At 42.7% G+C, this 22725-nt stretch overlaps 1 protein-coding gene across 3 annotated transcripts in view; it reads left to right on the top strand.

The window, feature by feature from the left end:
* Positions 1-851: 851 nt before the first annotated feature.
* The window catches only part of PELI2 (pellino E3 ubiquitin protein ligase family member 2), an 80470-nt gene continuing 58596 nt past the window's right edge, over positions 852-22725 (top strand). For 2 of the 3 annotated variants that reach the window (XM_074908909.1, XM_074908908.1), the window contains exon 1: positions 852-1011. In XM_074908909.1, coding sequence (XP_074765010.1) covers positions 935-1011 — 77 coding nt within the window. In that variant the 5' untranslated portion in view covers positions 852-934. The remainder of the gene's footprint in view (positions 1012-22725) is intronic. The other variant, XM_074908910.1, reaches the window with a different exon arrangement.

Raw genomic sequence — 22725 nt, 5'->3', positions numbered from 1 at the left:
GGTGGAGATGGTGGGGAGGGTGTAGGAGGGGGGTGTGGTGGTCCGGAGGCCTCGTCCCTCCGGAGCAGGAGGTGACCTAGGAGCTCCCTGGGGTGAATTCAGAGCACAGGGAGGTGATCTAGATCCCCCCTCCACTGCAGGCAGCCCAGGACCACCCTCCTGGGCAGGAGGTGGCCTGCAGCCCCTGGAGATGATCCAGAACCTTGAGATGATCTAGAACCCCCAGCCCAGGCAGAAGGTGACCCAGACACGCCAGGTGATCAAGAACCTTGGCGCCTGCGGGCAGATGTGGGTTTAAAAACCCCCGCCCTGGATCTAGACACCCCTCCCCAGGGCGCAGGAGAGTGATCTAGAACCCCCCGCAGTGCTCCAGTCCCCCAGGTGATCTAGAACCCGGGACACCCCCCTCCTTCCCGGTCTGGTGACCTAGACCCCCCTCTCTCCTCCGAGAGTAGCCAGCGGTCGGAACCCCTGGGTGCTCCAGAGCTCCCCCCCCCCCGCCGGTCCCGTGCCGCCCGTGCCCGCCCCCTGCTCGCTGCGCCCGCCGGGGCGCGGCCCCTTTAAGAGCGGCCCCGTCCCCTTTACTCTATGTTTACATAACACGGCGGGGCCGTACCACTTGCAGGCTGCGGGGGGGGCCAGCATACACAGAAGGGGCGGAGCTCAACAGCGCCCGGCCCCGGGCACGCCCCCCCCGCAGGCGGTGAGCGGGAGCGCGGGGGGGCGGAGCCACGTGTGGCCGGGCGGGCTCTTCACTCCTCCCCCCCGCCGCGGTGAGTTGGTACGTCCCCGCCGCCGCTCCGCCCCCCCCGGGTGTAGTGGCCGTTGTCGGGCGGGCGCCGGCTCAGTGCGGGGCGCAGCGCGGAGCCCGCTCGGGACTCGCCGCCCGCGGCGGGTGGGACGGTAGCGGCGGGGTGATTTCGCGGCGGGCCCCATGTTTTCCCCCAGCCAGGAGGAGCATTGCGCGCCCAACAAGGAGCCCGTCAAGTACGGGGAGCTGGTGGTGCTGGGGTGAGCGCTGCGGAGGGGCCCCCGCGGCGGGGTGTTGGGGGGGGGGGGGGTGTCGTGTCCCTCCCCTCAGCGCCGCCCGCCTCTCTCCCTGAGGGAGCGCGCGGAGGCGCCGCTTCCCGCCTTTTCCCCCCGCCCGGGCGCTGTCGGGGTCCCACTCGTGCCCTGCCCCGCGGCGGGGGGGTGCTTGTGTGTGTGAGTGTGTGTGTGTGTGTGTGTGGGGGGGGGGGGGGGTGGCCCCCCCCGCCGCCAGCGACTTTCCCAGCGGGGTGAACCCGTCGGGGCTGTCGGGCACCGTCACCGCGGGGCCTTGCGGGCTGCACAGAAACTTTGTGCGGGGTCGAGGGGAGGGAGGGGGGGTGCGGAGCTGCCGGGGGAGGCTGCGGAGAGGCCCCCGGTCCCCCCCTCCCGCCGGTGCCGCTCGCAGGTGCCGCCGAGGCGAGCTCCTTCGCCGCAGCCGCTTGCCGAGCTCTCCCTGGCGGTTTCTCCCCTCGTCCTCCGTGCGGGCTGCAGGAGAGATGACTTTGGAATTGGGAGGAGAGACGGAGGGGAGGCGGGGGGGGAGAGGAGGGTGAAGCTCTTATATTCAGATTCGTAGTGGAAATGTTTATTTTCTCAGCTTGATACGGCTCTTAAAGTAATCCGCTTGGTATTATGTCTTCGCCCTGCTGTTAAGGCTTGAAGCCTTTCTGCTGAACACCGTGGAAGCAGATGAGGGAGACGCGTCTAAGCCGTGCTTGCTGAGAGCCCTTGTGAACCTTAGAAGAGATGCTTAATTTTGATAGTTTAATATGTGGAAACACACGGTTAATGGAATAATTTTTAGTCATAAATACAACAGAAAGGTTTCAAGCCAGCCGTGAAGCAGAACCATTGCAGTCTTGCAGCCTCCCCCAGAATCTGTTACATGTTTGCTGCAGGGTCGTAGAAAACCTTATTCGGGTTTGTTAGGGATTTTTGTTTTGTTTTGGTCGAGTCATTTCATAAAGAGCTGTGTTCGCCTCTGCAGAATAACTATTTGAATCTCTGGGAGCAGATAAAAAGAGCAGCCAAGACTGGGTGCCCGTGTGTCCAATGGTGTACCTTTTTTCCTTAAGGGATGCTAAATGTTTCTTATCATGAGACCAGGTCAAGATGCGGTTACCATGGAATAAAATACAGCTATTGCCATGAGCGTGGCATAGCTGGCACTTGAAAGACTTGAATTTAAGTTGGGTAACTTGATTTGGGAGAAACATCTGTATCAAACTAAATTTAATAAAGAAACGTTCTTACTGTTTCGATTGTGGAAATGGAGGGTAACCTCAGCTGTGCAGTGCTGTCCCTGACGATAAAGTCGTAGAATAATGTTGAATCTTTAATTAAATTAGAGTGCATAAATTGATGTTGTGTTGCAGAGGCTTTTTGTGCACAGCTGGAAGCGTTTTCCTTTCTGTTGCTTTACTATTTTTAGCAGCAGTTGAAAGTACAGAAGTATGAAATGTTTTGGCTCTGATCTTAACCTAGCGAAGTCTGGTGTGCTTTTCCTTTAATATGGAAATGCATTGATCTCAGCTTATCGGTTCTGCCAGAGGTCTTGATCTTCACTGCTATGTGTTGAAACATGCCAATAAAATTTAAATAAACTTTATATGACCAAGTTCAGTTTTTGAGTATCAGCTGTCCTCTGAAACTACTGAGCTTATATCTTCTGGGTGTTACACGTACTAAAAAAGCAAACAAATCCTCTTGTCCTTGTAATACAGTTATGAACAAGAAGTCTGCACGCGGGCAGCCAAATCTCTCTGGCCAGGATGTCTCTGTAGGCTGCACCGACAGCCAGTGCCCTATTGTTTCACGGCTTACTGACACACTGTGCGGGGTGGATGGGATGTAGAAATAGGTAGACGTGATGGAAGCAGTCCAGGAAATGCCATGACTTCAGTAACTATGTTTTCCGTGTTTGCATTGAAGATCGGGGTTTTAAGATCCCTTTCGCGCTTTAAGAGCTGATTTCTGCATTTCCTATCAGAGGTGTCTTAAATGATGTGTGTAATGCCATAAATAATACAAACATAACTCTTTGGTGCCTCAACACTTGTGACTAGGAACCCTTGGAAAACAGCTTAAGTGTCTGTTCAGTATTCAAAAAAAAAAAATTAATACCTGTTTTGTATTAAAATCTGGAATTTCATTTAAATAAGTGTGAATTTGCTCTGCTCCCCATAGTGAAACTGAGACCTCTGGACTGGTGGAAGAGTAGCATCATAGCTCTTGTTACAACTGCTTGATTAAAATTGGTAGTGACCTCACAGCTAGATTTAAAAAAAAAAAAAGAATATTGTTTTGAGACACCGTGTGGGTTAAAAAAAAAGCATTGATTGTGATGTTGATGAATGACTTCTGTCTTGAGCTGTGAGACTTATAAATTAGGTGGTGAAAAGGATGATGAACAAAGGAACTGGCATACTTGGCAAACCTGCTGAGAGTCCTGTTTGTAAGATGACAAAACTTTCCCTTTAGCTTTTGCTCTTACTCTGTCTTAGCAGTATTAAAGTAGGGCTGTTGTATACTTGACGTTTAAATCCCGGGGAAGGCGTTCTTTTGGCAGTAGGTAGTTCTCTCCCCCTCAGAACATGTTCCTGTATTGTCTCACAATGGTTGTGATTGCTTGTCTGCACATTAATGTGATCAGAGGGTAAAGCCCAAGGCGTTTGAAGTCAGTCATTGCAGCAAATAACATTTCTAATAACCTTCTCTCAGTAGACCATTGCGTGTGTTCTGTCAGTGATGTGGCAGTGCATGTTTGGCTAAGATTGTGTTGAGGTTTACATAATCAATGTTGTAGTGAATAAAAACAGTTTATGTAAATCAAGCCAGGCAGGTCAAGATGGCTGGTACAGAAGAGATCATCTGCTTGATTGTGAATCAGCTTGTGGAATCTGATTGTGTACATCTGCTCGTAGCATCATCTGTTCACAAAAGGCTATGGATTTCTTGGTGAAGCAGAAACATTCATATTCTAATTTTTTTAGGGAAGGGGGGGGGAAAGCTTTATTTGAAGTCCTGTCACAGTAATGGCCCATTATATATTTCTGGGAACATGGGGCTGGAGGGAGTTTTGAAGGAGATACCGAAGACAGTAACAAGGACCTGAATAGTGTGTCATGGTGTTAGTACATTGTTTGTCAGCTGCCCTCAGTTGACTTGTCAGGTGTCTGGCAAGCCTCTTGAGGTGCATGTCCTGTCCCCTTCCTCCCAGTACACTTTTTTCCCCCCGAGTTTGAACTGCACTATGAATAATTTATTCTGCATTGAGGCCAGCATGGCTTTGTCTTGTGTGCTGGTGCCTGGTTGCGTGGGTAGCTTTCACTGAAGGCAGGTGCAATTAAATCTCTCTTCCTTTGGAACTGCATGTATGTATCTTTGTAGACTTTTCCAATACTTAATGATGTCGAAGGGCAGCTTTAACTTCTCAGAGAAGTCACTTAATTAAAATAAGTTGGAGGAGGAATACCAAAGAAGCGTAAATTTTTGTCAGTGTCTGAGTTCTTTACCAACAAAAGGATTTTGTACTTGATGTTAGATACTTTCAGTGCAATGTATTGCAACCAATCCTAAGGCATTTTGGATGGGGTTTCTAATAGGTGTGTGCATGTAAGTGTAATATTTCTTATTAACCAAAGACTTCCATTAGCTAGTCTAAATTAGGAAGGAAGTGCAGCCTGGTGCATCCTCAGCTGAGGAAGACTTTATCTCATAGACATAATGGGTTTTACAAATGTAATAAATTCTTTTATCTAACTAGACAAAACTAAGGGCTGTCGCTCATTGTTGTTACAGTGGTGCCTTTGAAATCACTGTCAGCATTTAATGGTTGACTCTGGAAAATTTATACATAAAAATAAATGTATCTTTTAACTTAGACTGCAGTGCCCAAAGGAGCCACTATGAATTGCTCTTTGAGCTTTGTTTAATGTGGACTACTGGACATCCTCGACTAAATAGGCGGTAGTTCTGCTTAAATCTAACCTTTTGGAAAAACAGAATAAAAATCTTGTCTATGTTTACCGTGATAAATTCTACAGTAACTTTAGGGAAGTTGTTCTGACTGAGGGACCACTTTAGACTTGGAGCAATTTTGGATTTGAAATATGTCTTTTTGTGTTAATGTGAAGGGACCTCCATTTTTAGACTCCTTCTCATACAGGCTTTTTCTGACTGATCTGACTGATCAAAGTTGCTCCTTAACCTCTACCCCCTTGACAAGCTAAATAAAGTTTCTGAAGTGTTTCCTGCTTTTCGGCCCATTTCCAGTTTTTAACTTACCTGTTTGGCATTGCATAGAACGGTTTTGTTAATCTCTCACTGTGCAGTTGAGGAAGAAGATGATGCAGTTTTCCAGCAGTGTTGATAAGTGCAGATGCAATATGGTATCTCTATTTGTCCTCGATATCTCTTTGCTTCTGTTTATGGACTGAAGGCGAAGGGAGGGTCATCCCACCTATGGCATTAAACTGAGGACTTTTGTTGCACTTTCATGGATTTGCTGTTTGATATCAAGCTGAATAATGATTCTGTAATTTTATGCACTGTATGGTGTAGATATACTGGTGAAACTCCTTAGGTGAGTTGGGTTCTGTCTTTGAGCCTTATTTAAAAATGTACTTTAGGCCTCATTTAAAGGAGTGTCTATAGCAAGTAGTGGTAGCCACCCATTAAATATGTTCAAGGTCGTGATTGTCTTCTGAGAATCATTTGCTGCTCTGGAGAAACAGATTTATTTTTTTATTTAATATTGACAGTGGCTTCTTGGAGACCTTTGTCTTGTGCTTAGTTTATAATGGGTCTTATATGCTGCATACTGAGAATATGTGATTAGTGCCAGTTCAGAGCTTGTGAGTAGATTAATCAAACACCAGAAGTATTGTGTCTGAATAGAACATTAACTGCAATGTAGAAAAAAATAGGAGGAAGGATTATATTTGAGGAAAGATTCGTGAATTTTTCAGTGAAAGCTTGTGTATGGCTGGATAGAGCAGACGTTTTGCTTCATTTAAGCTAAGAAAGAAAACATACTTGAGTTGGTTCTCTGCAACTATCCAATTCCTTGGAGTACTTTTGACTTTCTCAGAATACAGATTTGTATCCAGCTGTAGGCTTTATTCACAGCGTCTTGATACAGATGTGAAATCTGAGAGCAGAAACTTCAAACTCTAGAAGCTAAAATCTATATTTGTTGACTCAAATTAGAGCATCAAACATGTGCATGTTTAATGCTTGTTATGAAAAGGAAACTGAGTACATTCTGGAAGTTAAGCTGTATATGCCAGGGGGATTACAGGCAGCAGGTCACACATGGTGTGAAAGACTTATTTTTTTTTTTTCTTGAAATATGGAAAAGAGACTGTTTGCTCTGAGTAAACAAGTCTGAGAAATGTAAGACTCTATTGCTTTTTACTGATGCACTTCCCTCGTAGAACCAAATAGCTGCTCCGTGCCTATCTTGGCAGAATCGGGGATGCAAAGTTTCTGTTTTGATCTGAAATTTATAAATGAGTAGATACTGTGAAAGTCCACTTGGTTGTTCTTCAGAATATGCCTATAAACCTAGAAATTACTTTCTAGGCTATTAAGATTTGGGGTTTTTGTTGCTGCAAGCAGCATCTTGCTTGAGCTATTTCATGCTCCATCTTAACAGCAGGCTGTTTTTCAACTGTGATTACAAGGTTGCTTGAGAACAGATTTTTTCCTTTAAGAAGTCAGGAACTTTTTATTATCTAGTTCAAACGAAATTATGGTGGGTTTATACTCATTTATTATGGAGTTAATGCTGCTCTCTAACTTGCTTAGTCCTTATTCCTCAGTAGCGATAGCACGTATCAGCTGGATACTTTGAGAAGGTGAAATCTTCTTTTCCTGTACTCTTCAGCTAATGAGAAGCTGTGTGAGTGTAGTGTGGCACTGCGCCTGAGCCAGCATGCCTTGCTGAAGGTAGGGTTTATTAGTTCAGAGTGCCAGCAGAGAAGTTTTACAACTGCTTGCAAAATACTATAGACGTGCCTGTAGGCAACAGCTGTTCAGGTAGCCTGAACCAGCTGTTGTCTTGTGTTGTTTTACGTGTTGGTATTGTCTGCATGTGCTTTGGTTCTGAATTTGTCTTGAGCATCTGTAATGAGTTTGGGTGTGAAACCTTCCAAAGATGACAACTCTAGCATGCTGTACAGTTGCGGTCTGTCTTCATGTTTAGTAGAAGTGCTTCTTGTGGTGTCATCTAGAGTTGTGTTTGGTTATTCTGCACTGCCGTGCTTGTGGCTTATTTGTCCTGTGGACAGACAGGCAAGTGAAGTAGAGGAGGATTCAGTCTGAGCTCCCAGCTTGAAGCAGAAACTCATAATTGGTTTCCATTTGTACTTTGAGCTGTCAAATTCTGTTCCATTTTTACTATTTGATGCCTTAAATCTCACTTGTGTTGAGGGTGCTTTTTCTTTTATCAACAAATATCCTTGTGTTTATTCTCTCTCTGGCCCAAGGTCAGCACTGTAAAGCTTGCATGTGACTTGTCACAAGCCTAAACCTTAAGGAATAGGAGTGGGGATGCTGGCATAGAGAGCGTGCCCGCTTCCAGAGACTTGTAAGGCAAAGCTTCTCATTTTATTTGTTTTATAAATACATGGCTAAATGGCGTCCTTGCATTTTTCACTTTTATCACCTGCAAGTGCTAATACTGTGTTGAAGGGGTCCTGCTTCTTTTAGATGACTTCTTTCCCTCTTGACAAGATGCAGTTCAGAATTTTCTGCCTCCCTTACCTTGCCTCGTATTTTTTTTTTAAGACTTCTGCTGGTGTAGCTTTATGCAGGTTAGTACTGGGTCTTAAGATCATAACGTCATTCACATACTTTGGGGGACCAATTTGTAACTTCTCTGGCAAACTGTAAGTAACATCTGGGATTAGACTGTTTTAATCCTATTACCTCATGGCCTAGAATAGCTCTTGGTCTTTATATTAAGCAAATAGTACAGTCAAGAGCAGTAGGGACTTCCAAAGCAGTAGATTACTGTGCTGTGGGTGTGGAGGGGAATAGCTGGAGCAGTGCTGTCCCAGCTCTTCTGCTCTGGTGCACCGTTGTCCATCCGCTCTGGATGACCAGATGTGCCCCTTCTGTGATGATTTATACATTTAACCTTGTAATTATGACCTTCTGTGCAAGTACTCTCTGGCTGGGTTTCTGTGTACAGTTGATGACTATATAATGGGTGTGCTCCTGGTTATGTGATTTAAACCTGAAGACTGGGAGAGGAGAAGGGCAGCAGGCAGTAAGCTGTTTGCAGGGTTTTCTTAACGTCTGAGTAGGCATCGTGTTGCTGGGAGTTCAGCAGTCAGAGCGACCTGTCTTTGGGTTTGACTGACTGCACAAAATAAACAGCTCTTTGCCCTTCCCACAAACAGCACTCGTTGGCTTGAGTTAATAGAGCTTAACATAGAAGAAGATGGTCCTTGTAGGAAATCTTTGCACAGTGAAGCTTCAACAGTTTTGATATAAACATTCAGTCTTTGAAAACTTGTTACTGAGTGGCTGTGTGGCAGGAGGGGGTTTAATACGATTGGGTTACAAATGATGTGTGAACAAGGTGACACCAAACTTGTAGCTTTTACTTGTTCTGATTAGTATAACTCCTGTTCCTAAAAATAACAAGTATTAGCTGTTTGGCATTGAAGTTTTTTTCCGTTCTTCCAAGGCTAGAATATGAAATCCTGTGAGGTCAGTCAGAAGAGTGCATGCAGCTTCATAGTAGGAGCACTTACTTGCTCAGGGTGAAGAAAGAATCATTCAGCTAAAAACTTTCCTTTGTTTCACAACAGAATTGTCATATCGATGAAAGATATTATAAACAGCAGTTGTGAAAATGGATACCGACAACATCTACAATGCTGAAGAGTTTGTATTAAAAGCAGAGTGGTTTTGAGATGAGCTCGATTTGATTAGGCATGATACAAAGGTGTCGATTGCTGAAGGGCCTATTAGGCACGCTTCTATCAATAGCAATTTGTTTCCCCTGTAGGGAGGCAAAGTAAGCGAGCCCTGTGTTGTGCTTCTGGAAGTGGTTTACTTCAGGTGGGTTTTTTCCCCATTTACCAGTATCATTTTTAATATTGGACTTGGGGACGCTGCGTATCCTGACTTCACTGCAGATTTAACCAGAGTGTTTCAAGGAGGATGAACTAGATGTGAGACTGTTCCTAATCTAATGTAGCAGAAGGTTTCCTGTGCTAGGAAATGGTATGAAGGCCACACATACCCTTATGAAGTGTTTGGTGATAAAGACCTAATGTTCATCTGTCGTACTTGTTGCTTATATTAACTATGATATAGCTATATTACTGTGTAGCAACTAACTGTATTAGAGACGAAAGCAGCTAGTTGCACAGTGAAACAGATACTAACCTAAAATGTCAGTTTACTGTGCTGCCTCTGCAAAGGAATAGCAACAGGCAAGAAAAGTTAGAGATAGCTGGCACATAAGAAGTTAAAAAGGAGAAGGCCAAGAAGCATTACGGTCATCCTGAGTTATTGTACTGTTAACTGATCCCTGTTGTTGCAGAATTCTCCTTTTTCCTTTTTACATTCAAAGAATTGAGGACAAAGGAGAAGTGTTCCTGTAGTCTTTAACTGATAAACACTTTTGGAAGACAATCTTCCCACTCACTTGTAGTGATGCATTTAGTAGGCTTTCAAATTACTCTTCACCCTCAAGTATGTATGCTAGTTTTATTTTACAATCCAATAAGTTCATAAACTGTCATGAAACAATTTTATTCTTCAGACTGGCTGGCTTTAGTAATGCCTAAACAAGCAGGTAGGCTTCAGATTTATGAGGTGTATCCTCTTAAGGCATGTGAATGGCATGGATGAAGACAAAGTGGTACTGGCTGTGAAGACAATTAGTCACTGTATGAAAGTAAACTAAACAAATTGAAGCATGTAAAAGCTTAAATCTCCTCTTGCGTGTTGCAAATAAACTGGAGACCAAATGTGCAAACTCTAACATGTGCCTTTAGGAAGAGTGAAAGAACTGTTTAGTCTAGACACGGGGCTTAATGGACTGAAACTTTGATATAAGCACAGCTGTATTTCTTCATGTGCAACAGCATGACTTTATTTTGATTGTTGATGTCTGATTTAGTAATGGTGGAGTCATAACCTTTGAAATAGGAGTAGTGTGTGTATGTCCTTCTTTCAGAGGAAAGACCAAGCTGCTGGAGGGTACTAAGAGCTGCATGGTTCTTGCTTCCCTGCACATCCTGTGACAGGGTCTGTAGCTCGCTGATGCCTTTTTTTATGGAACATAGACTAATAAACCAAAATGTTGTTGTACTTCCAACTTACCTTCCTCCTAGTCCATGCTTGACCTCTGAGAGCAAACAGCTGTGAAACTCAGTACTTGGAATAAAAAATCATTTTGGCATTGGAGAGGCATCTTCACGCTAGATAGGATTCATTGCCTTGTAGTTGTCCTAACCTTTCTGCTAACAGTTGTGTAAGACCTACTTTATTACTTTCTGGATCTTAAAATTTGCTGGAATAGTTTCCCAGTGCATCAGGGAGTGAATTCGAATTAATGAATTTAGTGTGTGGCCTTTTGTCATAGGTTGTGGGCAGAAGTCCTATTCCAGAACCATGTGTGCGATGGGAGAGGTTACAGTGCCCTGCTGCAGGTCTGTACCCCCTCTGCCAGAACACCAGTGGAGACAGGATTTCTTCATAAGTGTTCCCTAATCTGGTTCTGCCAGAAGATTTAATTAAATGGGCTGTTAGTACCTTGTTGGGTTTTTTTGCCAGAAAAACGTATTGGCAAATTAGGCACCTGAAACAAATCGGTCTTGGGGCATATCTATGAGGAGGCAAGCTTTGGTTGGCATGAGCAGCTGAGTAACTTCTTCCGTCAGAACTCAATCTGGAGAAGGAAGTTTGGCAATAACCAAACGGATCAGTCTTGCATGGTTTTTTACTCTATCTTTTTTTTTTTAGCTGGTCTTCATTGGACTAATGAAGTCTGAAATATGAGAGATGCCCTTAAACACCACAGGCAAGGCAGCTGCCCTTGGGACTGTTTGGGAGTTGCCAGAGGTTACAGGAGCGTGCCTCCATGGTCAGCCTCTGTGGAAGCTGCAGTGCTTTATAGTCTTACTGACTGGGGTGAGATTTCTTCGTTTAGGTGAGATGTCTTGCTGAAGATGCCAGGGTAGAGGCTGCAAGCTGCTTATTTGTTTTTTAGGTATGTGCACTGAGATTTTTTTCCACAATTCCAAAAGCATTTCCTAAATAACCAGTTTTGGTAGTGAGCCCCTATACCCCTTTAAAGACTTTGACAGAGTTTTCCCAGAAGCTCTAAATATGTTCTTCCTTTTGCCTCTGAGAGATAAATAAGCCATTGTTTGCAGCATTTTCAGTCAGCTTGCTGTCAAAGCAAAAAAGCCTTAACTTTTCACTTGTGTTTTGTGCCTTGCTTTCAGAGTTTGAGCACAAAATACTGCTGTTACATTGCTGGCTCAGCCCTGCCTTATCTCTTTGGTTGCACACTCACACTTCCAGCTGCAATACTTGAGTGTTATATATCTAGTTTTATTGCAAGTTTTGAGTTTCCAGTGTGTAGAGGCTGCTTTAATGTAGCAAATGCTTTTCCATGTAAGGATGCAGGATGACTACAAAATATAAAGCACAGTTCCCTCTGTAAGCAAAGCTGGGGTTTAAGTGATTAGCAGAGTCTAAGTCAAGCTCAGCATACCCTCCTAGTTTATTATGTGCAATGTGACTTTAAATTCAATTCAGGAGTTGGCCTCTGATCATATATTGCTGGTTTGCACCTTGCACTCCTTGGAGAAGACTGGTTTATATTAAGGCTTTACCTACTGGAAATCTCAGCATAGAGAGAACAACTGTAAAATAATACTTTGTTAAAGGGTAAGCAGATCTTTCTGCGGAAAAACTGATTTGCTTTTTCTCCTCTGGGCATTTCGTAGCCAGTGCAGGCAGGCAGGAAGGAACTGGATTTGGGGTTGGCTAGATTCCAGTTACAGACTCTATTCAGACTTCAGCCAGAAAGAGTATGGACTCATTTGTAAATTTTGGGCAGAGATGGCAGTTGAGAAGAAACAATAGTCTCAGTTTTGTAAACTGATGAAATTTGTTATGAATATGTCAGGTGGTAAAAGTGTGATAATTTGTGCTATGCAGAGTTAGAGAAATGCACTAAAGATCAGTTTGTCATAAGTCAAGGGAGCAAAACACTTAGTTGAGTTAAACTGAAAAAAAAAAAAAATACTGGGAGATAAGCAGTTATGATGCTCTTTAATTACCAGAAAATCAGTATATTCATTTCTAAAAACAACTTGTTGATTAAAACCAGATGTGCAAAGTGACCTTCTCCCCTGCCCCTTCCCTGCCTCTCACTGCATTCTTACTTTTGCTTGAACTAAGTGAAGCCTATGTAAGTCATTCATGGAATCACAGAATAGTTTGGGTTGGAAGGGACCTTTAGAGATCATCTAGTCCAACCCCCTGCAATGGGCTGGGACATCTTCCACTAAATCAGGTTGCTCAGAGCCCTGTCCAGCCTGATGGTGAATGTTTCCCGGGATGGGGCATCTACCACCTCTCTGGGCAGCTTGTTCCAGTCTTTCACCACCCTCATTGTAAAAGAATGTCTTCCTTATATCTAGTCTGAATCTACCCTCTTTTAGTTTAAAACCATTACTTTTTGTCCTGTTGTAACAGGCCCTGCTAAAAAAGTCTGTCCTCATCTTTCTTATAATCCCCCTTTAAGTGTTGAAAGGCCACAATAAGGTCTCCTTGGAGCCTTCTCTTCTCCAGGCTGAACAATCCCAACTTTCTCAGCCTGGCCTCATCGGAGAAGTGTTCCAGTCCTCTGATGATTTTTGTAGCTTCCTCTGGACCTGCTCTGACAGGTCCATTTCTTTCCTCTGCTGAGGACTCCAAAGCTGGATGCAGCACTGCAGGTGGGGTCTCACAGGAGCAGAGTAGAGGGGCAGAATCCCCTCCTTTGACCTGCTGGCCACGCTGCTTTTGATGCAGCCCAGGATACTGTTGGCTTTCTGGGCTGTGGATGCACATTCTTGGCTCATGTCCAGCTTCTCATCCACTTCTACCTCCAGGTCCTTCTCTATAAGGCTGCTCTCCGTCCCTTCATCCCTCAACCTGTATTAATTGCTCCAACCGAGTTGCAGGATCTTGCACTTGGCCTTGTTGAACCTCATAAGGTTCACATGGTTCCACTTCTCAAGCTTGTCCAGGTCCTTTGGATGACATCCCGTCCCTCAGGCGTGTCGACTGCACCACACGGCTTGGTGTCATCTGCAGACTTGCTGAGGGATGCCCTCAATCCCACTGTCTGTGTCACTGATGAAGATATGAAACAGTCCTGGACCCACTACAGACCCCTGAGGGACACCACTGGTGACTGATCTTCATCTGCACATTGACCTGTTGACCACTACACTCTGGATGCAACCATCCAACCAATTCCTCATCCACTGAACAGTCCACCCATCAAATCCGTACCTCTGAAATTTGGAGAGAAGGATGTTGTGGGGGACCGTGGCAAAGGCCTTACAGAAGTCCTAACAGACGACATCTGTAGCTCTTCTCATGTCCACTGAGGTAGTCACTCCATCATAGAAGGCCACCAGGTTGGTCACACAGTCTTTTGTTTACTTAAATGAAGGTAACTTCCCACCAATATTCATGACTAAATCTAAAGAGTGGTTTGGTTGGGGATAATCTAAACTTTTCATTTTCTTCTTTCTTCCACTCCTAGGTTTTACATATGCTGTTGCCCATTTTTGGAGAGAAAGGAGTCTTATTTGATATACAGACCTCTGCAGAATGTGACAGCCGTTTAAAAAAAAAAAGTGGTATAGCAAGTAGTATTTGACAGGAACTTTTAGCTTCCTATTATTTGTTGTTTGCTTTATATTTCCTTGCTTTGGAAGAACAAAAGTCCAGATAATGACTCTTCAGATGTGCAGTTTGTCTTGGCATAAATTAAGCCTGGTGAAAATCTGGAAAGTTCTGAACAGGTGCCTGTTTCAAACTGGTCATGGTAATTGCTCATAGCCTCTAGAAGTCCTCATATATAAGTGCTGTGGGATAAAGGGGATCTGATGCCTCTTTGAGACCATAAAGGAAAAACATTGGATAGGGACTGTAGTCATTTTTGGGGTGATGACCCAAACAGATGAAGTCAGATGTCTGAGGTAGTTACTGCTTCTGACCATCTAAGCAGTCATCTTGCAGGAGGACACCGCAGCCTCAACTCCACTGACTCTGTTATCCCTGTTGCAGTCATTTTCCATCTGCCTCTGATGAATACTCCGTGATTTACTGGAAAATGTAGTGACAGGTGAGGTTGTAGTCTGTAACTGGAAATGAAGTATGTCATTGAGCTGATTTTTATTCCAAAGCCTCCCAATGCTGTTTGAGCTCTATTGAGGAGTCTGTAAGATGAATGAGCCCCCGACACCCCCGCCCCGTTAGACATCAGGGAATCCATGTGACTATGATTCTCACCTCTGAGGAAAAGCTTCAATTGGAGCTGTCACCTTAGTAGACAAAGAAGGAATCCAACTGCAAGGCATGTACCCAGAGGAAATCATGCTTTGCTGATTCTCTGGCATATGAAACTCCTTGTTTTTTGATTGTTCTCTTTGTCACATCTATTGTTTCACCTCTACTGCCTGCAGCAATAGTGGTGTTTCAACTTTGAGTGAGTGGGAATGGACACACACATTCTGGCACTGCAGGTAATGGGGGATGAGATTTGGACGTAGTGTGTTTAATCCCTAGTGGCAGCCTGGGCCACACCATAAGGTCTGTCACAGGTATTTGAAGAAACTTCAGTATAGTGAGTGTTCATTGCGTTGTATGTACAAGTAAGCACAGTGCCATGGGATGAAAATCTTTCTAGTTGTTATCGGGGTACTAGAAAAACCTTGAGTAAGTGTGCTTTGTGAAACACTCTGTATAGAACACAGGTCTTGTGGTGATATGTACTTTTGCTTTGGATCAGCTCATCTCTGCTTTTTCAGTGGAAAAAGACGTCCCTGAAGAATAATTGGGTGTCTGCTTTTCTTGGAAAAACAACTTTTTGGAGGCTTTTTGAACACAACATTAAACCTTGTTTTGGGAATTGCAAATAATGTCCCATGTAGTTTAGCAGCCTCGTACTTTTGCCTCTCGTGTATGAACTCAGTTCAGAACTCAGACTAGTATTCTGCGTTACTCAACATAAACATGCAATGTTCTGGATGTGAAAAGTCTCCCTTTCCAAGTGGTTGTAAAATAGCCTAGTTGAGGATTTTTGTCCTTGGCCAAAACTCTGAAAGAAGTTTGTTTGGGATTTGTCCAGAGATGAATGATTCTCTAGTGGACTTCAGGCTTGTTCTGTTGTAATGAAAAGTTCCAGAAGATTTACTTCTGAGTTTTAAAAAGATGCTGCAACTGACTGATGGGCTGTGTTTCTGTACATTGTTCTTCTCTTCTGCTACTCTTCAGCGTGGTAGAGTGATGGCATCTCTCGCCTGAGAGAGTTCTGTGTAATGGAAGCAAATGCTGCAGCTCTTTCTGCTGCTGTAGGAGAAAAGTAAAGCAGTTGTGGGAGACCCTTACAGATATTCTTATGGTTATAATGCCAAAGTATTGACAGAGCAGCAAGGGAGTATGCTCTTGATTTTTCTTGATTTTTCTAAAATGCACGTGCAGTATTTTAGCTGGGCAAGGGAGAAGAGGTAAGAATTTGTGTATCTGCAAAACCCACATAAAAAGGAGATAGATTATGTCTGTACTTGCATATCCTTGTGCACTGGCAGGGGAGTGGGATGCAAAATTCCTTAGCATCAGACTACTCCCCTCTTCAGTTGAAAACAGCATATCCTGGCCAAGGTGCCCTTATGGAGAGGGATGGCAATAAAAACTTGAGGACAAAAAGGAATCTCTTGAGCCAGCCAGCTATAATCGATTACTTGATTTCTGTGTCTCTGAACAAGCTCTTCAGACATGCTTTTCTCGGGAATCCACTTCCAATTTCAAGCTTGGGCTCATGAGCTTTATTTCTACAGCTGAATTTCCATTTGGCTTGTGAATGCTGCTTCTAAGTCCTGTAATACTCTTTGGAATTATAGCCTGTACTTTGGGAAGCATTGCTTTAAGCAGATCGTCTGTTTTCTTGGTCTCGTTTGCCCCATAGGACATCCTTGCCTTTAAAATCAAAGAAATCTAGATAGAGAAACATATGGGGTGCTTGTTATTTGAAAGCTGGTGAACAAAAATAGTAATAGTATGCTGACTGTCTTTGTGGGTTTTGGCTAAGAAAAAGAGCTGGATTTCCAAAGGAAAAAATTTGAGGGAGAACTATATGTGGTTTTAAACTTGCTTTCTGTTCTACAAACCATTGTGCCACTTGTGTGCATTACTTAATATCTGTTGGAATGTATAAATGCAAATTTTATGAAACTTCAGTTTGCAGAGTGTGTAACCAGAAGTAGGCAAGCTGGATTAGCGCTGCAAATAAGCTAAGTGAAAATTTTGGTCCTCCAAGAAACTTAATCAGTATAGAGTCTTCATCTTGGCTTTAGGGTTTCAGTGGTTGCATCTGTGTATAAACAGTCTTGCATTGTTATCTTGCATAAAACCATGTCCTGCTGCATCACTGGGAACGACATGCCTTCCCATCTGGAGCCAACAGCACTGCAAAACCTCCGCTCAAGCAGTTGCTGCAAGAAGCTGTATAGTGAAATTCTTCTAGAGATCAGAATCTCTGAGCATTCAGAAATGAAAAAATCTAGGAGTACATCACTTCTGTGATTTAGATTCGTTCTTAGGAAGTGCATGCAGATACTTCATAATTCCTAAACATTTGTGATGGTGTTCTGAGACCTGTCAAGGGTCAGTGTTTATTTGATGTAAAATTTTGGGAAGTCTGCTTAAGGGAAGAAAAATCTCAAAATTCTGTGGGTAAAAGTGTGAAACTGAAACACTTTGTCATAACGCTATATGAATCAGAACTAGTTTTGCTGATCAGCAGTAAACATTTAACAACCTTGCAAAATATTTTCCTGGCTAGAGGTGACTGATTAACTTTATTCTAGATTATGATAAAAGCAAGCACCCAAGGTTGCTGTGAATTAGTAAATTGTCAGTGTGTTTTAAGTCTGAAGCAGATATATCAAAGTTTAATTCTCTGCATTGCTGCACTGTCAATTTCTTGTTTATTAAGCCTTTTTTTTTAAAAAAAAAAACAAACCCGCAGTTTCAGCTGTGGTGTGATGCTTGTGTATTACTGATACACACACTGATCTGGTAGGTTTCAGGTAGTTCTTTAAAACTGGGTATGAAGCGTAATTTATCCTGTATGGTTTTTAGGGCACCTAATACACTTGTTACCAAAGAATAGGTACTGCTTGGCTTCCTCACTAGCTGTTCTAGATGTAATGCTGCATTGCTTCATGATGCTCTCCAGACTGCTAGAGCTGGGCAGTTCTTCCAGGCTTCTGTGTGTTCATTATGTCTCACTGGGTTTTATTTCTACATCTACCTCCTAGAATGCCCATTCTTCTCATTTTCTTTTTTTTATTTTGTTTGGAGAATAAGAATTAAAAGCAGGAACTTCTCACAGTAACTCACACTGAACACTGCATGCTAAATATAACCACAGAATGATTCTCAGCTAGGTTGGTACATCTGGTCTGACTAGGTGGTGGTGCAGCAGCCCTCTAAAATAACCTCCATCTGGAAACTTTCAACCTCTAGGTCTTGCTGGGCGCCAGAAGGCGGAAATTCTTTGGTTTTTCTCTTTGCTTACCTGCTCTAAATCTGCTTGGAGCAGGCTGTGCGGTAGATTATCTTGCCCTTGACTGCTTGTGCCACTGTAGCAGTCGATGATAATGCAGCACCAGTGATATTAAGGAAGCTGCTGTGTTGAGAGAGACAGTAACACTTACAAGTGCTACAGAGAAGGAAACCCAGTTCTTTCTTTCCCATTTCCAAGACAAACATTTGGGATTTTGTTAAGTGGGTGAGATTGACCGGGGAGCTGTGCAGTTGTAAGGCTGTCTTTTCCCTGGGAAACTAAAAGAAATGTTAAAATTGATAGGATTTGACACAGATGTTGCAGGTCAGGATACAGTAGTTGAGTGCTTCACTTTCTATCCAGTAGACTGCCTGTGAGATCAGCTATGCTCACAAAATGGATGCAAATTTTATCTCTTTCTCTGTGCTAAATGATACTGGAATGAACCTAAGAAGATTCTTGTCATGCTTGAGTGTTTGAAAAAGCTCTAACAGACATCCTGGAACTTCTTGTCTGTGGAGTCACAGAAATGATATTACAACTGCTTGCATTTAGAGAGTAACTGAAGGTATAAGAAAGCTATCACTTTTTCTTATGAAAATGTGAACTGTCAAGTAGTCCTTAATAGTGTTTTAGGGAAAGCATTTGATTGCTTAGGAAATGAATTGTCTGGATTGTGCTTTTTTTTAATGGCCCAAATGGTCCTTTGAATCAAATGTAGTTTCCCCATAATGTTTAATGTAGTGAAGTTTCAGATGTAACATGCTGTTATTACTATTCGTTCCTCAGACTAAAATTTGAACAGCTTGCTTGTGTCCCTTCAAGCATGTATGAAGCACAAATAGAGAGGTTGGGAGTGTGTTTGGTATGTCAGAGCAGGTGTGGTTTGGGGTCTCTTGCTCCCTTGTGTTATATGAAGTCTAATTTGTCTTAATTTTGAAACTTGTAGCCTTTTTTTGATCTGGTATTTAAGAGAAGATTATAAATTGCTTCCAAGCAGAAGTGTGTGGATCCTAAGCCTTTGGTGTTTTGGATAAACAGTCTTCCTCCTTCACGTCTTTCTCTCTTTGCATCAAAACCCAGCTGTGCATAGTACTTTCCTTTGAAAGGGATTTTGTGTTTATCTGACTTGTTTTGAATGCAGTAAAAGCTAGATCTCGCTTTCTATCGTTTCCATCTGTATTTAGTTTAACAAAATACCGTATCAAACAATTTCAGTGTCATTTGGCTAGATTATAGATAGTTCTCAGATGAATAGCATTTCCTCTATAGTGTGAGAGGTTTAGGGTTGGAAAGAGGATTCTCTAAACATGGTGCTTTGACCACCTCTTATGCTCTTTTAGCTAGAATAAAAAGCATGCTTTGAAATGAACTTGATTAGTTTATACCCTGTATTTTGCTGTGCACTAGCATTGTTGGTTTTATGCAGTAGTGAATGGTTTTAGTTGACAGCTTTGGAGATGGGCTTAAAGCACTGAATAAAATTGCCTCCTTGTTAAATGAATGCTGGGGGGAGCAGTAAAATGTTGGAAATAAGGATTGTTAAGGAAGTCATTATGTGAAAGAACAGATTCCCTTACCCTTTGCTTTCTGAAAGGAAACCCCCTTGCATTTTAACGCTCTTCTGGCATATTACTTACATTGGAATTGGTACAATAGTGTCTTAAATGTGGGGTTTTGATGGTGGCTGTTTTTTCCTGTTAAAGGTAGTTGCTCTTTTTCCCTACTAAAATCATGGTTATGGATGGCTTCTGAGAAATTTGTGTTGTAGGTGAGGTTATAATCATTCCTTTCTCTGACTGTAGTGCCTAACTGGGCTGCCTACATAGGTTTTCAGCTATTAAGTTGTTTGGAACTGTCAGGTTATTTGACTGCTTTAATTGTAACTTACCCTAATGCTCTAGTAGTCTGCATCAGCATGCTGCTTTAGGCTCTTCTAGAGAATTAGATTTTAATCAAACTCTTGTGCTGCTTATATAGTTGTCTTGCTGAAGCCTATGTGGCAAATATCCTCCGTGAGTGTCTCTTGAAATACCTATTTCCACCTTGTCATTAACACATGCAATTGAAGATCTTGAATTTATTTAATTAAACTGAAGTTTCAATGCCAATAGAAACTTCTACAGAAACTTACATCTTTCAAAAGTGATGGCAAGGGTCTCTGTCTTTGATTTCACAAAAGCCGAAGTAAAAAATTTCCTAGAAGAATAATCTGGAGCAAGTAACAAACCACTTACTAAGAAAAATATGGTCAAAAAAAGCTTTAAGAATTTTCTATAGTAAGTTCCTCCCACCCCTGAAGAAATATCAGCTAGTTTACATGAATGTCAAGACTATGCTCCTGACTGGATCTCAGTCATCTTATTTTACAAGTACTTAGAGTAATAAAGCCCTGACTCTTGTGCCCCTCACTTTGGGACGGGTTACTTTTGCTGCTTTGCTTCTGTATTTTCTCACTCTGTTTTCCCACATCAGTGAGGGGGAGAGTATAAAAATAGCAGAGAGGTTTTGGAATTTTGAAGGAAACTGGATGTTTAGTGTAAATAAAGATGATTAAAAGCACCTCTTCCACAATTCATTTGGTATTTGCAAGCCAATAGCATCCTTTATCTTTTTGTATATGAATTTTATATTGCTCGGGTGTATATTTTTCTTGAATCGCCTGTATTATGTAGACTGAATGTGCATGAAGGTTAGTCAGCTGTATTTTCTGTAAATATTCTTCTAAAACAAACTTGGTTTTTTTAAAAAAAAACAACTATTATGTTACACTTGTTATAATAGCAAGGCAGTTCTGCTGACAGTGGAGGAAATGTGTGGAGCAGAACAATTCAAAAAGCAGCCTATGAATTAATCTGAATTAATTAAACTAGATCCTCTCATCGCTTGGCGGGAGGGACAGTGACAACGAGAAGAGGCCACAGCAGTCAGAAATAGGGTTTTTCCCCTCAGTCAGGAACTTGCGAACCCAAAGAGCCACCAGTTCTTTTCCAGAGCACCAAGGGAGAAGCAGGGTCACCCTGGAGAACCCCAGCTACTTCACATGGGATTTCTTGTAGTGTTTTCAGTAGATAAAGTTCCGCTTAGTTTGTATAACTTGCGAAGGAGGGAAGTAGGTTCTAGCCTATCTGGTGTTCTGTAGGTGCCTCTGAAATTTTTTTTTTCATGGTGTGCATAACCTTTTAGCCATGTGTTCAGCTAATCCACACTTCTGATTCTGATCAGAAAGAGGATGGCTGTTTTTGAACATAAAAGCACCATAAGCGTAGCTTACAGCTCTTGGTCAAGCTGACTACTAGGTGCCTAATGGTAGCAAGAGCAATTAGGAGCAATTTTTGAAGGGTAGCTTAAAAAAAAAAAAAAAATTAAAAATAACCCTTAATCACTAGCCAGTGATGCAAATCAGCCTTCTCTCTGAAAAATCTGCTTAACTATAGGGGTTATCAGGTCAGACTGCATTTCACTGAACCACTGCAACCTCTCTGGAGGCTTTAGGACTGTACAGGTCAATTAGGCAGTGTTAAAATGTGGTGGTGGGGAAGAGAAGGCTTATGGTGAACACACAGAATTGATCACTCTGCCAGTGAGTGTTGCAAAAGTACCAGAGAAAGGAATGCTTCCTAAAGTGTTTTAGGAGAGTAAAATGACTTCACGAATGCAAGTTGTAAGAACAGTTGTCTCAAAAAGAAGGGAAGAAAAAAAAAGGCTGATTATAGCCACAATTAACTATTCCAACATACCTTTCTCAGGGATAATCAAATGCAAAACCATTGCTCTTAATTGGGGAAAGAGATGAGATTATTGGGGATTTTGGAACTTGCTGGTTTGGATTTTCTTGCTCTGCAGGAAGACTGCTTTATTAAGCTGTACTGCTGGTAGTGATTAGGAAGCATTTATGCCTACAGAGATGTCTTAGCCAGCAGAGTCTGAGGTGGGACTGTGTCTTTCATTCAGGACTTCCTCCAGAGTTGCATAAAGCAAAGATCTTGGATCAGTGGCCCTTGTTACTCAAAGGATGGGAGCCCTTTGCTTACCCATGAGTTACTTACTGCTGTAGTTATTATAGTAACAAAAACTCTACCTAAGGCTACTTTAGTTTGCTGCTGTAAGTTCTTAAAATGTTTTCCTTCAGAAAAAAAAGGAAAATCAGATGGGAATCAAATCCTCTATCATGTGAGGCTGCTGCAAAAAGAGAACAGGTTGTTTAAGTTCTTCGGTGGATTTGGCAGGAAGTGCAGGAGACTTGCTTTGGCCCGAATCTCCCTTGCTGTCTGCACGGGGAGAGTTTTAACTCTAAAGATGTTGAAACAAGGTGGGGAGGCCTGGATTTTCCAGATTAACTGAACCAGAAATGCCGTGGATGGATTGGATCAAGCCTTTGAGTTGGGGATGGGCTAGGTGACTCCTCCGAGTCTGTCTAGCTCTGTTTTCTGTCTTTCTGTGATCAGGAAGCAGCTATGTATTTTGTCAAAGGTACATGTGATGCAATAGGGAAAGCACGTCTTTAGAAGACAGAAGGGAACGTTCTGGTCAGTCTAGGCTTGCTGAGTGTTGGGGGATGATGACAACAAGGACAACGATATCCCCCTTCCAACCTCCAAGAAACTTCAACGTGAAAGTGTTTTGTTGTAATCTCTTTAGTCATCTTTGAAGTACTACCCTGTTCAAGGAGCAGTCCTGTGTTCACAGCCAAAACTTCACTAGAGGAACAGGCTGATGATTAACAGTATCTCTGGTGGTGGAGGCTGCTTCTGAGACAGGAATTGATGCATGTAATAATCGGCTGGAGACAAGCTTAGACTTAAATTCGTAACTATATATACTGTTACACAGTACCAGAGAATAGAGTTCAAGGGAGAAAATAAACCAGA

This window comes from Athene noctua, chromosome 6 (genome assembly GCF_965140245.1).
Source record: "Athene noctua chromosome 6, bAthNoc1.hap1.1, whole genome shotgun sequence".
Classification (NCBI taxonomy): Eukaryota; Metazoa; Chordata; class Aves; order Strigiformes; family Strigidae; genus Athene; species Athene noctua.
This window is presented reverse-complemented; position numbering and strand designations above follow the sequence as displayed.